At 34.0% G+C, this 19,323-nt stretch overlaps 1 protein-coding gene across 1 annotated transcript in view; it reads right to left on the bottom strand.

Annotated features, from left to right (window-relative positions):
- Positions 1-7,083, bottom strand: part of LOC141686338 (two-component response regulator 24-like) — a 32,833-nt gene extending 25,750 nt beyond the window's left edge. The window contains exon 1 of the mRNA XM_074491378.1: positions 6,991-7,083. Within this exon, the coding sequence (XP_074347479.1) occupies positions 6,991-7,083 (93 nt within the window). The remainder of the gene's footprint in view (positions 1-6,990) is intronic.
- Positions 7,084-19,323: the final 12,240 nt, after the last annotated feature.

Raw genomic sequence — 19,323 nt, 5'->3', positions numbered from 1 at the left:
ATTAGCAAAGTGTCCCTTCCTGCCGCACTTGAAACACGTCACATTAGCATTACAATTCCCAAAGTTCTTCCTACCACAAAACTGGCAATCTAGTATTGGTGAACGATTGGGCCTCTGCTGATTTGAATTCTGAAAATGGTTGCCTTGTCCTCCATTTCCTGATTGTGGTCTTCTGAATCCCATATTCCTATTACCCTAAAATTATGGCCTTCTGTTAAAACGGCTCTGGAAATTACATAGCTGCTGACCTCCTTCTGAGGTTTCTATCTTTCTTTTCTTCCCATCTTTTCTTTTCTGAGACATGTCACTCTAACTTTCGATCACCATTGCTTTCTGAACCACTGCCACATATGAAGTCAACTCAAACATGGCCACTCTGTTCTGAATCCAAAATTTCAATCCCTGCTCAAACCTTCTTGCTTTCTTTTCATCTGTATCAACCTGGTCTGCCACAAACCTTGCCAATTCAGTAAACTTAGCCTCGTACTCAGCCACAGTAAGATCACCCTGGGTCAGATTCAAAAATTTGATCTCCATTTGGTTCTTCATATACCTCAGGAAATATTTTTCCAGAAACAGCTCTGTGAATCGCTCCCAGGTTATAAACTCACCTCCTTCCAATGCTCGTGTGGATTCCCACCAATAGTTCGCCTTACCCTTCAGAAAGTAACTTGCAAACTTTGTCTTCTGCTCAGCTCCTGCTCCGACTAATTCAAAAGCCTTTTCCATTTCCTTGAGCCATGCATTGGCTTCCACAGGATCAGCACTTCCCTTGAACTCAGGTGGCTTCACAGCTTGAAACTGCTTAAAAGTCACTGCAGGTGGTGCTGCTGCTTGCTGATGCTGCTGTTGTTGTTGCTGCATAAGATGTAACATCTCCTGCTGCATTAGTCCCAATATCTGGATAATCGCTGGATTTGTACGGCTCTCGGTACTATCCTCTCCTGAATTATTCCTTCTCTTTGGTGCCATTACTTTGGTAAGAAACAAGCAACATATATAATAATCTGTCAAGCATTGTGTCAAATATGTAGCAATTTCTTAGCATATCAGAATTTGCAAACAGTATCTCTTCCCAAAATATCATGAACTTGCTACCATATTAACACAAGCGACATGATTATCACATAATCCTGCTTATTATCTCAAGAATAATAGCATAAAGAAAATTACTCTGAATTATCCAAACCTTTTAAATCCTTGCTTAAAATCTTAACTAAACCAACAAAATAGCAGGGCAATGACACAAGGCCTAAAGCTAAACGCAAAACAGGAAACTTAAATAACTTAACTATAATCTAACCCAATAACCTAAATTTAATCCTATAAAAGCTAAACTACACGTGCCTATCTTATGTAATCTTCCTATGACTCATTTATGACAATCCTGAGCCTTTTTCAGTGACCATAACCTGTAGCTCTGATACCAACCTGTGATGCCCTCCAAACCCGGGGTCTAGATTTGGGGGTCACTTGCCACTAAACTGTAATAAAATAATCATAGCGGAATAATATAATAAATACGACCCCTTTACCTGTACTGGATCGATCACAGGTTATAGTATGGAACAAGCACTAATACAAACCAAGTGTTATTACAGACCATAAGTCTAATTAGTTTTACAAATTATTCAAATTTTATTACAAACCTCTAGACTATCCAAGCGTCCCAAAACAGTCTATCTGGAATACACACCACTATTTACAAGCACTCGACTTCTGAGCAAACCTGGATCTCAAGCCTGCTCTGGCTTAGCTGAAAGATTAGATTGATAAACAAGTATGAGCGAAAGAAATGCTCAGTAAGCAATATAAAATGTACTTGAAATGATAAATCGTATTCTGATAATAACTGAACAAAAGGGATGAAAGCAGTAATATAAAGCTTTACAAGCTATCAACAATAAATGATAATTTTTAGATTGTAATCTAACTCCGACGGACGTACTATCACATGCTGATCAGCCTGTGTGATAGCACAAGGTCATGATTCATAGAAACATGTCCCTAAAATACGAGTACTCAAATAAAAAGGCAATATACCTGCCTGTGGCAAAAATGGTGTCATAATATTTTATACAACACATAGACATAGCCCTCCGCTGGACCGTCCGTCCCGGTCACTTACGCATTCATCCAACCCATAAAACATTTTGATCAAAGGAGCCGAATCAAAGGACATCATTAACCATATAAATCCCCATTTCTCATGGTCCAGAGTTATCTCGACAATCGATGGAGAAATAACTAGAACAATTAGTTATTCGCTAATCTCAATTCAATGTTCTACTTTATAGAGTAATTTATAGCAAAATATAAAACGTTGAACTATTCTGAACTTAGAATAGTATGGAAATTGAAAGAATAAAGTTTAGAGTCAATACCAATGGAATGATAAATGAAGATAGAGATACTTGCATAATATGATTCAAAATAACCGTCACTTGAACAATAAGTGAAGTTAGGGGTACTTGCCTGGTATGCTTGATAACTTCTTACTATAACTCAGCTTATAACTGATGGCTACTATCTCCGTCTAACACTTGACTTCACTCCTTGCTACTCAATTCTATAAACAAAAGAACTATCTTAATTGACAGAACCAAACTCAATCGACGTAACTATACGTCTGGACATCTATCTGATCGTTTATAACTAGCATGGCATTTTAAAACTGTAAACAGATAGCATGCATATCATGCAACACCTAGTCATGGCATTCATATAACACATAATCACATATTTCATGTTACACATAAGTCAGATCATTAAAAGATACATTCTAAGGCCTTCAGAATTAAAATCAGGTCAATATTAGCATTTATCGATCAAATACCGACTCAAACTGATGCACAAATCAAATGACATTGCAATACAAAAGAAATTAGGTCTTAAAAGTATTTTTATTGGAAGCGCAACATTTTTCTGAGTCTGTACGCGTTTGCTTCGTATAAAACGGACAAACGGTTGATTTATTATGAATTTTTGAACATTTTTCGGAATAAAACGGGTCTCTGAATCATTTAATAATTAAATAATAAGGCTCGAACACTCGAAAATAGTTTTATAAAAATTATCGAGCTTGGAAAATAATTTAAAATAATATTTTAAAGCTCGAATTTATTTTTCGGAATTTTTAAATCAATTTTAAAAAATTTAATCTAATTATTAAATCAATTAAGATCAATTAATAATTAATTTAATTAATTAATCAATTAATTATAAATTAATCGATTAATTAAAATAATTAAAAACTAATTAAAATTAATTAATAAAATATTTTCGATTTATTTTTGAATAAATAAATAATAAAAATTATTTTCTGAATTAAATAAACAAAATTTTTTTCTAATTTTTAAAATAATAAACTATCATTTCTTAAATATTTTTAAACAGAAATCTAATTTTTGTAATATTTTAAAACAGAAATCCATTCTTTGCAAGATTAGCAAAAATACAAGTACCGACCTGCATTTTTGCCATCTTCCCCGTCCCCGTCGCCGGTTGCCGGCGATCGCCATTAACGGCGATCCCGAGCTTTTCCGGCGAGCCAAAACTCATTTACACAGCCAGAATTTTCAATACATCAACGAAACAGCCGGAATCATTGCCTGAAAATTCCGCCGCCGTTTCGACCCGTTTTCCGATCACCACATTCCCGACACCGTCTGTTAAAACCAGTGGTACCATTCGATTCGTTGCACAACGATCTACTTAACCATGCAATCAATTTAAACAAATAACCCCCACAGCAAAAACGTCTAAATCCAATTAAGAACATTCAAAGCTTCAAAACCCTAATTTTCATATCCGAGAATCAAAGTCACTTTTCTACATGATGCAGAACTCAAAATCTGACATATTATATACCAAATTGACCAGAAAAATATACTCTACAACATGGAAGCATCAAATCACATCAAAAACATCAAGAACAAATTTTCATAATTTAATTATCAAATAATTCGAATATAAATAATTAAATAAGAAAATTACTGTGATTTCTGGGCAGAAACTGATGATTGATTCAGAAAGAAGATTTCGAGAGCTTCGTTTTGATATGCTGCACGCCCGAATCGGAGTTCGATAACGCCTTCGTTCGTGTTTTGATTCTCGTGAACGTATCGGTTTCTCGGGTTTTTCTCTGTATTTACGGTATTTTAACTGGTTGCAAATGAATAAACGGAATAAACGAAATAATAAATAGGCTATTTATATTTATGAAATATTGGATCGTTCTGGATCATTTTGGATCGTTAAATTAGTTGCTTAGCCGCTATGTAACTGTAAAAACGATACAATTTAATACTAGAATTGGATAATTATCAAAACTGGGCTTTTTATAAAATACCATATACGAAAATAACGTAAAAATATCCCGTCTTTTAAGAATACGGGTTTTGTTGATTACCGAAATGATTAGCGTATTGAAAATATTGTGTCGGGCCGTGCACGGGTCAAACGTAATCTGGATCGAAAAAGTCAGAACACGGAAAATGTCCGGAATTACCAGATTAGGTTAGGAAGGAGTTTTCGGAAGAGTTTCGGGTGGTAAAAACGCAAAACGGTTGAAGTTGGAAGATTCCCGGCTCTATAAAATAATTTTATAATTATTCTGAAAATAATTAATAATTCATAAATCATTATAAAATCATATAACACTCCAAAAATTACCAGAAAAATACCACAATTATCTATATTTTATTCTGGACATATAAAAATTCAAATATTCAAATAATGTCACATATAAACATTCAGATATCAATTCCACTTTTCAGATAATTCACCATAATTCACATAAAATCACATAAACAATTCTAAATAATAATAATAATATTTGAAAATATATGGGATATTACACTCTCCCTGTCCTACGAATGGGTTGTTCCACAGAAGGTTGTTCGGTCTGAACAGGTGTTTCCACTTGATCCGTAGTAGTTTGTGCTTCTTGAACTTCATCAAGTTCAATTTTGCTCCCACTGTTTCCTTCAAGGATAAACTTCTTTTCCAAGAAGGTAGCATCTCTGGAGACAAGCACCCGATGATCGGTGTAAAAGTAATACCCCAAAGTCTCTTTAGGATATCCCACAAAATTACGTTTTACGGATCGAGATTTCAGTTTATCTGGGTCAACTTTCTTGACATAAGCTGGACATCCCCAAATCTTAACGTGTTTAAAACTCGGTTTCCTTTCTTTCCATATCTCATATGGAGTTTGAGGAACAGATTTGGAAGGCAGCTTATTCAGTAAATATGCTGAGGTTTCCAATGCATAACCCCATAGGAATACTGAAAGATTCGCATAGCTCATCATGGACCGAACCATGTCTAACAAAGTTTGATTTCTCCTTTCAGATACCCCATTTAACTGTGGAGTATATGGAGGAGTCCACTAGGAGACTATACCATTTTCTTTGAGATAATCTAGAAACTCTCCATTCAAGTATTCACCACCTCGATCTGATCGAAGAGTTATAATACTGTGTTTGGTTTGTTTCTCCACTTCATGTTTATATTCTTTGAACTTTTCAAAGGCTTCAGAATTGTGTTTCATTAAATACACATATCCGAATCTAGATCTATCATCTATGAAAGTAATGAAGTATGAAAATCCACCCATGGCTTGCGTAGACATTGGTCCATATACATCTGTGTGTACCAATCCTAGCAAATCTGCAGCCCTCTCTCCATGTCCACTAAATGGAGATTTGGTCATTTTACCCAATAGACAAGACTCGCATGTAGGATATGATTCAAAATCAAAGGGGTCAAGTAACCCTTCCTTATGCGTGTGGTATATAATTTTAAATATTAAAATTGTGTTACAACTCCTCTATATGATATATACGACCACATAAATAATCTAATTTGGCATGTTGGAAGATGGTGTTACGAAATAGGTTTTCACTTTTCAGCCTGTTAAGAAATTTCATATCTAATTTGATCTCAAATGGATAGTCCAACTTTATGATCAAAATTTCATATTTTCCAACTGATGTACGGTGTCCTACGGATTTTAGGTCTGTTACAACTTAAAAAAAACTCTTTTCCTTATAATGTAAGTTTAGGATAATTTGAGCAATTTTTTAAATAAAATTTGCTTTAGCTTGTGAGATAAATGGACGGCTTAGCTTATGATCAAAACCTTACAAAGTTAATGACAGCTAGATTATGGTAAATAAATGAGAACTCTTATACTAATGATAAAAAATATTGGTTTCGAAAATATTGAACTCGAGGCTACTAATTGATTTGTAAATCATGTTACCACTAGATCACTCTCATTCCCGATGATTATCGAGCCCGAACATAGTATTTAAAATCTTTACTTAGCATATCTGACCCTAAATAGAATTTTTAAAGTTTTCATTCAATTATATGAACGGAAATAATATGTTTTGCAATACTAAAATATTAAATATTATCATTTTAATTTTTTACTTTAGACTAATTTAGTTGGTAGTTGCAAGTGCCGTATTTGTGTTTTTTACATATTTTGTTTTAAAGGTAACAAAATCATGCTAGAGATAGACATAATAGCCTGACTTATAAATGAGTTAAAGAAAGGGCTTTTTCAAAAATATCTCAGTTTAAAAATATTTTTATAAAAATACCTGTCATTTTTTAAAGGAGATATATGGCAACAACATAGTCGAATGTTGCCAATTATGTTGCCTTAGATTCTCCATGCCAACATCTTTAGTGATGTTGCCTTAGACAAATGAAAAATTGTATAAAAAAGCGGGGCAAAAAGCCCACCATCACAAAAATAGCAAGCCCGCTAAACAAAATAAAAAAGACCCACTCAGTTAGTGATAAAAACGATGTCGTTTTATGACAGAACGATGTCGTTTACTCTGAACAAACAAAAACTCCTGCTCGAACACTCTCACAAAATCATTATCCTAAAATTCACAAACACAAACTCTCACACACTCTCTCACTCACAAATCTCTCTGTTCAACCTCTACGTTCAACTCTTCCTATCACCGTCAAAGCTCTTCCTCTCTCACAAATACTCGCAACCTCTCCGTTCAACCTCTCGCCATCGAAGCTCTGCACGTAAACACTTCCTCTCGCCATCGAAGCTTCGGGTCACCATTTGTTCGTAGAAACTCTTCCTCTCGCCGTTTGAAAGCTCTGAGTCTCCGTTTGTTCTCTGTTTCGCAACTCTTCCTCTCTAATTAAAGGTGCAAATCTTAATTTTAATTTGTTAATAAACCCTAATTTTTGGGGTTTTTATAATTTGTTTACAAACCCTAATCTTTGGGGGTTTTTGATTTGTTAATTTTGGGAGGGGGTCTAAACCTTAATTTTTGGGGGTTTTTAATTTGTTAATTTTGGGAGGGGGTTTAAACCCTAATTTTTGGGGATTTTAATTGTTGTGTGCTATATTTATTCTTGGGGGATTTGTTAATTTTGGGCTTACACGTGTGCCCTATTTTTTGGGGATTATGTTTTTCGTTTTTCTGTTTTTTGTACATGTGTGCCCTGTTTTATATAGTACAGAACATATAGTACTATTTCTTCTCTTTGTATGTATTTTGCAATTTATTGGGATTATGATATGTATTTTTTCCATCTGTGTTAATAATGTTTGATATTTTGTGTTGTGTTTGAAAATTTGATTGAAGTGTTTAATTTGATGTCGTATATTCTGTTTACTTATACGGACAGAGCTTGGCTATTAAAATTTTAGTATATTATATATATTATATACTTAACCTTGTTTAATTAAGAAACGATGGTAGCTGAACATACGACTTAGTCTATTCGGACAAGAATTTTAGTTAATATTATTTTTACAGATTATGGATATTTATTCATAAATAATTAGAGATACAATTATTATGAATAAGTTTGTTATGATTAGATAATATAATATAGGTAAGTGTAAATATATTTATATGTGTATATATGTTTGTTACGTATAGAATTAACAACTAAAGTTAGTAAATGTTTCACCTGTAGTAATGAGTGACGTAGAGGAAATCTGGATAAATCTACCAAGATCAAGTGACGAGTATATTAATAGGGTCAAAAATTTCGTCAAAAATGCGATGGCTAAATATGCATTTGGCGCTGAATTGAAGTGCCCTTGTGGTAATTGTAACAGTAAGATATGGTGGGGTCCAGATGATGTTTTTAATCACCTTGTTTGCAAGGGTCCTTCCCTGGATGTTGTAAAATGGATATACGACGTCTCGAATTTGGGTGATACTGATGTGAGGGATTACGAAACAAATATAGGGTTTGAAGATGATCTTAGTCAGATGTTGAACCTTACTTACACCAATAGGGAACCTAATTCAGATGCTAGGAAATTTTATCGCCTTATCGAAGATGGGAAACAGCCCTTGTATCCTGGTTCCAAAAAAATTTCTAGATTAAGTTTTCTTGTTAGGTTGTACCACTGGAAGTGTCTTAATGGGGTGAGGCAAACTGTATTTGGTGAAATGTTACAGTTATTAAAGGAGGCATTTCCTGATATTGAGATACCTACTTCATTTAATCCCGCTAAATACATAATTAGGGATTTAGGACTTGACTACCAAAAAATACATACATGTCCTAATGACTGCATGTTATATTGGGGTAAAAATCAGAATGAAGTGTCATGCAAAACTTGTGGTGTCTCTAGGTGGAGGGATACGGAAGAAGAACATAAGAAGGATAAGATACCGGCAAAAGTCATGAGATATTTTCCTTTAAAACTAAGGCTACAGAGGATGTATATGTCTAAAGAGTTCACAAAATTAATGACTTGGCATGTAGCTTGGAAGAAGGGCGGAATGTTACGGCACCCGGCTAATGGTGTAGCTTGGAAGACAATGGATGACAAATATCCAAATTTTTCATCCGAAAATCGAAACATTAGATTAGATATAGCTTCTGATGGATTCAATACAATGAGTGGCAGTCATAGTACCTGGCCAGTTGTTGTGGTGAACTACAACTTACCTCCCTGGCTAAATATGAAACCAGGGAATTTAATTTTGTCCACACTTATACCAGGTCCAACTCATTCCGGAAATAGTATTGACGTCTATTTGTAACCTTTGGTGGAGGAGCTGAAAGAGTTATTGGGTTGTAGGTGTAACCACTTTTGATGCAGCGACGAATCAGAATTTTATATTAAGGGCAAGTGTATTGTGGATAATAAGCGACATCCCTGGTTACGTAATGTTATCGGGATGGAGTACTAAAGGATATTTGGCTTGCCCTATATGCAATTACAAGATATCATCAACTTATTTGAAACATAGTAGGAAGGTGTGTTATATGAATCATCGACGATTCCTAGATTCCAATCATAAGTGGAGATCACATAAGAAAAGATTTAATGGCCAAATTGAGGTTGGGCAGGCCCCTGCAGTTTTATCAGGAAGAATGATCAAGAGGCTGTTGGATGGTTAACAGAATACTTTTGGTAAGGTGAAGGGGAAACGGAAAGTCAGTTGTGACTTTAATCCTTGGAATAAGAAGTCGATATTTTTTCAGTTACCTTATTGGAGTGAAAATTCAATACGACATAATCTTAATGTCATGCATATAGAAAAGAATATATATGATAGTATTCTCGGTACTTTATTAAATATCAGTGGTAAGATAAAAGATCATGTAAATGCTCGGTTAGATTTGCAAGAAATGGGTATAAGGAAGATCCTGCACCCGACCACCTCTACTAATGGGAAGTACCTTGAAATCAGGGCTGCAAACTTCGGCATGACAAATAAAGAAAAAGACATATTTTGTTCAGTTTTGGAAAATGTGAAATTCCCACATGGTTTCGCTTCCAATATTAGCAAATGTGTCCAAGATAGGAAAGTTTTCGGGTACAAGAGTTGCACACATCATTATGCAATACTTGTTACAAATCGCTGTGAAAAAAGCATTGAAGCCTGAAGCTGCGATTCCATTAATAAGACTTGGTGAGTTTTTTAGAGATATATGTTCCAAGATAATTGAGGTGGATGATGTAAAGAAACTACAAAAGGAAATTATTGAAATATTATGCCGACTTGAAATTAATTTTCCACTTGCCTTTTTCGACATCATGGTGCATTTACCAGTTCATTTATGTAATAAAATTGAACTTGGTGGTCCAGTCCACCAGAGATGGATGTACTCAATTGAGAGGTACCTGGGTAAATTAAAATGATATGTTCGTAATAAGAGTCAGCCAGAAGGGTCAATAGCGGAAGGATACTTGGCAGATGAATGTGTAACATTTTGTGCAAGATTTCTACGAGATAACGAGATCAGTTCAGTGAATGAGTTAGGAACCAGAATTCATGAAACCAGTGAATATCCAATTCTTTCAGGGAGGAACCAGAAAGGGAAAGCTTATCAGTTGTCTGATGATGTATGGACTGCGGCTCATCGATACATATTGTTTAACTATGATTATAAGGAAGTAGAGGCGCTAATTGAGTAAGTCCTAGAATCCTAGTTTAATTATGTTAATTTAAGTATTTATTGCTAACTTAATTTAAATTATTTAACATACTGTATATTTATATATTGTAGGCAACATCGTTCATTATTTGATGTAAATGCAAAGTTGAACAAGTACAAAAGAGCAAGAACACACACAGATGAAGTGTGCGAGTGGTTCAAGACTGAAATTGGAAAAAAAACTGAATGTTTAGAGGGAAATTGCGTCATTGGCGATAGGTCCTAAACGAGTTGCTAGACGGTTCAGAGGATATATAGTAAATGGGTATAGGTTCCATACGAAAAGTAGAGATAAGAAGTGCATAACACAAAATAGCGGCATTTATCTAACCGCCTTAACCACCAGTAATTATGGTTTGATTGAGAAAATAATCGAGGTTGACTATTGGGGCTGTCTTAATATGGTTTTGTTTAGGTGTACCTGGTATGCTGATGAGAAGGATCATTTAGGTTTTACCCGAGTAAACTTTAACAGGGCTTGCCAAAAAAAAGACCCTTTTGTCATGTCAACACAAGTCCATCAAGTGTTTTACATTGAAGATCATGTTGAAAATCATATTTATTATCCTATTAAGAAGCTGCCAACATACTTTGATGATTCACACACCGAGAATAGTCCAAGTGAAGATGACATAAATGGGCAGTTTGCACATGATAGGAGGTTTCCAGTTGTTGAAAACCAAGATGATAAGGCAAACTGGTTCAGGGATGATGTCCCGACAAAACAAATTCCGATTGGAGAATTCCAGAAGTGAAAATTAACATATATTAGCTTGTAAAATTTAGGGTTTTTTACCTGAATTGTTTATTCTAGATTGTGTTTGGATTTAAATGGATTTTTTCCCTGTTTTTGCAATGGATGATCTTTATTTTTGTTTAATTTAAGAATTGTACTTGATTCTAATTGTTATTTAATTTTCTTGCTCCTTGTTTAATATTTTATTTAATTTAATAAGTCTGATTGTATAATGGTCTTGCTCCTTATTTTACTATTTTGTTTAATTTTATTCGTTCCTGTTTTTTTTAAGTAAATTAGAGTACAAGTTCAGTTTGTCCTTGTTTTACTTTTTTGTTTATTTTTTGTTTAATTTTATTTGTCCCTGTTTTTTTAAGTAAATTAGATTACAAGTTTAGTGTGTGCGTTAAACTAATCATTTTTGAAATTTGTAATTGCAGGATGGGAGGTGACTTTATGACCTTCAATTTACATCACAAGGGTGAGTTCCACAAAAGTAAATATGATGGCGGAACAGTAAATACAGTGAAGAACTTCGAGCTTGATGTCTTCTCATATTCGGAACTGATGGAGTGGGTCAACCAACTTGGCTATAAGTAAATTGGAGGAATTTATGTGCAAAAAGAGGAAAACAGTGATGGCTGGGAATTGATTACTGATGACGCTACCTTAACTGAGTATACTTTCAAAAGCGGGGCTTCTGAACTGGACTTATTTATCGACTGCGATGTCGATAAAAATATGTTGGCAATGCGTCAAATGCAACCTCATGTCATTGTAAGGCCCAAAAGAAGCCCCGTTAATCCGAAAGAGGATAATCCTAAAAAGCGTCAGTTTGTGACATTAAAGGATATCAATGAAGAGAAGACCAGGAAAATGAACAAGTCCCGGAAGAAAACACAATCTACTGACAAAGTTTTAAAAGCAGTTGCGATAGAGAGGAAATCTGATAAGTCTGACCTTATGGGAATGTCAGAGTATATGAAAAGAATTGAAATTCCTGATACGAACAAGAATTTGGGGGAAGGGGCTGGGGAAGGACCTGATGGAGGCAATGCTAAGGCTTATGAAATGCAAAGAAATAAAAATGTCGAGGAAAATATGAAGAAATTAAAGGAACTTGGGATAAAACCATTGACTGGAAAATTGATCAAAAAGAAAGATGTAAGGCCCAACATAGAGAATGATGAAGATGAAAGTGAATATCGCTGCCCAGAAAAGGATTTGGACTGAGAAAGTAATGAGGAAGAGCATATTGTTAAGCCAAAGGTATAATTCAGAATTAAATGATGTTTATTATCAACATCATGCTTAATTACGATTATATTATTAACATATATTTTGTTTAGGGTGAGAAAAAGGTTGAGAAGGTTGTGGTTAAGACTGATGGCCCAAAAACACGTTCTCGGACATCTAAAATGTCACTTCCATGTGACAAACCGGTGAACACAGTAGAGCCTGAGGTAAACCAATATTCAATTTTTTATTTTTTCTAAAATAAAAAATTGAACTTAGTAATTAATGTCTCTTTCAGGAGAATGATGCTTCTGAAGTTCCTATTGTTCCTATTGTGGAGAAGCTGAAGCAACTAAAAAATCGCGGTCCTGGTACGATGGAGAGATATTTAGAATTACGTAAGCGTGAAAAGGAGGCTGAATTGGAGGCTGAACTGGAGGTTGAAATGGAGGGTCAAATAGAGTCCCTTCATGATATATTTCAGTCTCAACAAGCTCAGGGTAATATTGTCCATTTCAATCTTATTTTGTACGCCTTGGTAATTAATTGTATGCTTACAGTTTTCTTAATTTTTAGCAGATGCACCTGCAGAAAAAAATAAAAAGCCTCGAGGGAAGTCAAAAATGAAGCATGTCCATACACGAGGTGAGAAGAGAGAGATCGTGCTATCAAAGCTGGGCCAACCAATATCAGATGATGATCGCTTGCTATCTGAGTTTAGTAATTTTTTGGGAACAACGGTAAGGGAGTTTGTTTCTCTGACATGTCGTACGTGGTCAGAAGTTCCTGATAAAGAAATCTTATGGAAATATGTCAAGGTAAATTATTATATCATATGTTCAAATAATCTTCTGATAATTACTTGTTATCATTATTTACTTTCAGATTACATTTCTTCGTATAATTTCTGGCAGGATTGATAAATTGTGAAAGTTTTCAAACACCTTCGTAAAACATAATTAAGCATCTAATGTGATCAATTCAAACTGAAATTTAAATAATCAAGATTAATCATAGTACTTTATTTAGGAAAAGGGATCCTTGCGTGGAAAACTAATTATGGTAATTAAGCGTAGAATTTAGCTTTATTTTGATCAAAATGAAACTACAAAGTTGCAAGTGAAAATGCAAATATTGGACAAGTACATCATTTCACATCAGAAAAATATTGGGATCAGTTTACTTGATTTTTTTGAATTTCTTGAATCAGGTTCTTACTTGATTTTACTTGATTTGTTTCGTGTTTAGGACAAGTACATAATTTCCAAGGAGGGGTATAAATATGTAATGATAATAATGCGTGATCAGTTTAAGGGTATAAAGCTTCCATCAAGAAGGATCATTACAGTAAGTATGATACCGATGAGTTAAGGTTACAAAACATGCCTAGGGAGGTTCCTTTGAAATATTTTAAGATACTTTTGAATTATTGGGGTGATGAAAAAGTCCAGGTAACAAATATATTCATCCAATACTTTTTAATTTTATAATTAATATCGCATAATTAATCAAATCATCCAATTAAATTTGTTATTGTGTCATATAGGAAAGTGCCAGAAAAAATGCAGAGGCCCGAAACAAGATAACAGAAGCACATATTGTTGGGCCTAGGAGTTTGGCGCAAGTCTGCCATAAAATGGTAAGTCAAAATATTTATTTCCGCTGTTTATTATAATTTCCGCAATTCCGCAATTTTTAAATCAAAATCTTTGTCATTTATGCAAGGCAATTGAGAGGGAGCGCCTTGCTAAACCCGTTGAACAAATTGTACCAATATCGGATGCTGATGTTTACGTTAAAACACGCAAAAGAGAAGCCAAACGAGAATATAAGTTACCTACTAATGTGGTTGAAAAGAAGATTGTATGTTATCTTTCCGTAATTAAATATATTTGCTGCATTTTTTAAATATTATTATTTTAACTTTTCTTTTTGCAGGAGGATGTATATATTTGCTACATTTTTTATATATTATTATTTTAACTTTTCTTTTTGCAGGAGGATGTTAAGAAAAATCTCAAGGATGGCAATATTGATGCTGCTAATGAATTAGTTCGTGCTGGGAAGGAACACGGCCGCTCTTATTTAGTAGGGAGGCTTATTCGAAAAAAGGAGTCAAAAGGTAATTCCCCAACACGTGTGTCTGATCAGTACTTGGCAAGCTTGACTGAAAAGATCAGGGATGAACTTAAGCAGGAGATGGAAGAGAAAATGGATCGGAATGTTCGAGAGCTTCGAGACAGTATCAAGGTGATGTTGTCCAAGTTGGCGAAAAAGAATCCGGAGCTGCAGATTGATATTGAAGAGCTGAGCAAGCTGCAACCGCCAAGTGAGCAGCCACCAAGTGATGCAACTGGAACAAGTAAGCAGCCACCAAGTGATGCAACCGGAGCAAGCAATTCCAGTCCTTGATCTTGTATATTGTAGTTATAATGATGCCTTTTACGATATTAGACCATATATGGTACTTTTTTTAAAAATGTTCTTGTGGCCGTAGACTGTAAATGAAGTACTTCATTTTATTTAAGTAGAATCAAGTCGGAATGTTGGAATTGATATTGACATTATGTAGTGCTTGTATGAATGAAAGTATGTATTCAAGTTTTCTAAGTAGTTATTGACTTGGCTTGCATCTGGGGATTTGGTTTTTGTGTTGTTGTGGTTGGATTTGAACTATATTGGGATGTTATAATTTAGGCAAGAATCTGTCAATTTTTTTACCAAACATGTTGGCTTAACCTAAAATAATGTTGGCAAAATTAAATTAAAAGATGTTGCTATAGCCAGGTAAGTGTTGGCAATGATAAGAAATGTTAATAAAATTGGTGTTGTTATAGACTGAGACTGTGTTGCCATAAGAATGAAGGCAACATCAAATTTGTGTTGCCTTTAAAAACCGAGTGTTGCCATAAACTTAAAGTCAACACCGGTTCACATGTTACTATTGACATTATAATGTTGCCATAGTGGTCTACATCAACACATTTTTGGTGTTGGCATTGTTCTGTAAAATGTGTTCGTAAAACATCAAAGGTCACATGCAAATTTCCAACACCCTCAAAATTGACCAAAGTGTTGCCTTAAGCTTTGTGGCAACATTTTTTAGCATTTTTCACATTTTTTTTGATGTTGCTATAGGCCATTTATGTGGTAGTGATATGTTAACAATATTTGGTTAAAAGTTACAAAGTTAAAAAAGTTTTTGCTAAAAGTACGAAAGAATAATTATTTAGGTCATATGATTGTTATTTTAAATTTTCATCGACAACTTTCACTAATATTACTTTAATAATTTATTTTATTTTAACATAAAAAACAGTCAATTTATATGACTTTCTTAACTAGTAGGATAGAAAATTTAAAAATATCAAAGACAGTCAGGTAAAATAGGACAAATTACGTAAATATTAAAATATCCAAATATGCAACTATAAGTTAAAATATTTTATTGAATATTAAGAAATTGTTATTCCAAATGACTATTATCCAAGTCCATATTCACTATGATTGACCACAAACTTAACAATTTAATATACAATAACACTGTATTACCACACATAACACAACTCTATGTTATTAGAAAATCAATATTTAAATTTTAATCTATTGATTAATTTTTCACTGGAAGCAGCTTTTGAGTTTAGCAACGTCCAGAGGTTTATCAAAGAGGTGATCCAACCCGGCCTCCATAAAACTTTGCTTTAGAGATGCATCATTGCAGGCAGTGGCTCCTATTATCTTGCAGTCCACTCCCATGGCCCGTAACTCTGCAGTGGCCTGAAATCAAACAATATAGACATCTAAATTTATTTATATTGGCAAATATTATTCGATAATTTGAAGAACTAACCTGGATACCATTCACCACCGGCATTTCCAAATCCATAACTATAACATCGAAATGCCCCTTTCCAGCTTCATACATAGCTACAACTTCCACTCCATCTTTAACCGAGGAAACTTCAAACTCCATGGTACTCAGGATTTGGAGGAATAGCAATGGAGGAATTTCCGTTTTTTAGGCTTAGAGATGAGGATTTGGATATTTTGAGATTGTGAATTAAGAAAATCCTGATATAATATTTTATAAATGCATAACATATTAAAATCTCTAAATTAATGAGGATTTTATTCAGGATTTTATATATTTTAGGATAAATGAGGATTTTGCATAACATAATAAATGCATTTGGATCTTTTTAACGTCAAAATATATCTATATTTGTGACTGGTTTTCTATAGAAAATTATAAGATAGTAGATATTGATATTCCAATGAATCCAAATCTTTGGATTTTATAAATCCACGTCCTTCTACGGTAAAATATTGTTGTAAGCACGGGGTAAGTTTAAAGTTTGCATTTTATTTATTTATTTATTCTTCAATTATCTATTTTAAATTTTTTTAAATTAAAAACCTAAACCCATCTCTGATTTGTTTATCAGTATAATTTATATACACTATATTGATTGCCAATTAAGTTACACAAACAACCTTAGTAAAATAATTTACAATGCTAGTTCATTTTCTTAATATGGGTCCATTCACTTATGGACTACACGTGCTCCCAAGAAAATAAAAAATAGTATCTTTTTACTATTATTTTAAAGTATAAGTGTATATATAAATATATATATATATATATATATTATAAAATATCTTCTTAAAAAAGATTAGGATCCCTTTAATGTTAGTAAATTTTTCATTTTTTGAGTTAAATTTAATTTTATTTATAATTATATGAGTATAAATTGGACATTAAAAGATTAAAGCCTGGAATATTAATTTTTAGCAATTAAATATTAAAAAAAATTAAAAAATCTAATAAAAATGATAAAAAAAAAATGAATTTGGACTGCTCCCTAGTAACGAACACTCGTTAATCTTGTAATTTGATGGTTCTGCAATAATAGATTTCGAATTCCATTACCATTATTTAGAATCTTTTTCTTGCACTTGAATAGAATAGGTCTTTTTGGAGTTTAACATCCTAATTTTATATTGTCAATGCATACACAACTTAATGTTTAAGAAGTTGATAAATTGTACTTGTTCCTGCACTTGAATAGAGTAGGTCTTTTTGTACTTGAATAGAGTATGCAACTTATATTCCTTCTCAATTCAAGACCACTTCAAAATTTCAATATTTTGCTGACCAAATGGCAAGATTTGATGAGACCAATGTACAAAAGGATGTCAAAAATCTCAGACAGTCTTTCATAGCTTTGCATGAGGTGGTTCAATAACAAATTACAAGCTCAAATGTTACAAAGCTCAAACAAAACGAGCTTCATCAAAGTAGATATGAGCCTTTTGCACTGCTAATGGAAGGAATAAGGGAAGCTATGGAAGCAACCTTTGGGTCCTCAGTACCCTCAAGCTCTCAACAACCCACTTCTACAACTCCAAATCTCCAAATTCAAGCTCTTCAAGAACAAGTTTCAACTTTGCGGTCTTCCAATGACTCACTCACAGCTCAAGTGCAAGCTCTCACTACTCTAGTGTAGAGTCAACAGGCAGACATACATACCTTGGTGGACTCCCACAAACACTTACAAATACAGAACTCTGTATCTTTGGGAGCCATCATGGGAAAACTTAACATTCCATTGTCTGCACTTCCTGAGACTGTGAGACCAGAAATTTCAACTCCCCTACTCATGCATGTTCCCAAGACTATGGGGGTGATAGAAACAAGAATTCAACAATTTAGGGATGCTGGTAAATCAAAAGAGCCTAGAAAATTGACATCTTCTAATCAAGTTGGTCAAAGTTCTTCAAAAGCTCAACTATCTAAAGATGTTGGAAATGACAGACTTCTAAAAGCTGCAGAAGAACCCTGTCAAGATCAAGAATTCAATAAACTTCTAGCAGGCTTGAGGGTGTCTCTCCGCAACAACTACATCACATACAAAAGAGCATTGGCCAACAACATAAATTTTGTTAGAGTGGTGATTGTCAAGATTAATAAATTTCTGGAGAAGAGAATTGTAGCTAATGTGAATGATTGTGGATTGGAAAGATGTATCTACAGGTATCTCTCTCCAATATTCAAAAATTGAGAGCATCTGAGCTGGATGTAGTGATTGACAAGGTACATGCAGTTATTCCAGAGGACACCCAATTGTTACATGAACTTAAGAAGGCTCCAATAGATGTGTTTCCTGAATCCTATCTCTATCCAAGCAAAGGGGTGGCCTACATCTGTCCTCAGTCTAAAAGATGCAAAATCTTCAATATTCCTAAGATTGTGTAAGAGGAAACATGACACTGAAAATGACTCTTCAATATGATCTGAAATATAAGAAGCACAAGAAAACTAAAGATGAAGAGATGATTAGAATCCTTGAAAGATACCTTGTGAATGCTGATACCATATTTCCAAACTCATAATATAACTTAAAGGATGACAAGGATGATGGTGAGCAGAAGCAAGATAATCAACCACCTTCTGGCTCAAATTTAAGCCAAACTTCTAGAACAACTGGTAGCAAAGATAAGAAACAGGATGAGAAAAAGCAAGATGAGAAAAAGATAGGGGAAAAGAAAAGAAGGAAGAAGAAGGAAGATACCTCTGAACCACAACAACAAACCCTAAATATCCCAACCAATCAAGTTCAACCCTCTAAGCCAACAAACTCAAATATTAAACCACCTCAAACCTCAAAGCCTAAATTCTTGTACAAACAAATTGCCAATACCTTACTAAAAATAGCAATCACCTCAAGACAAATATATCTAAAGAAAATCTCAAACCTACCTTCTGTAAAGCCACCAACCGAAATTCATTAAAAAATTGTTGGGAGAAAATCAAAGAAACTGCGAGTAACTGAGAAGGCCATCTGGAACTGTTTAAATCAAAGTGATTTTTAACCTCTGAACTGATGCATCTT

This window comes from Apium graveolens, chromosome 9, assembly GCF_009905375.1.
Source record: "Apium graveolens cultivar Ventura chromosome 9, ASM990537v1, whole genome shotgun sequence".
In the NCBI taxonomy this organism is placed as follows: Eukaryota; Viridiplantae; Streptophyta; class Magnoliopsida; order Apiales; family Apiaceae; genus Apium; species Apium graveolens.
Note: the sequence above shows the minus strand (reverse complement) of the source record. Positions and strands in the feature narration are given on the sequence as shown.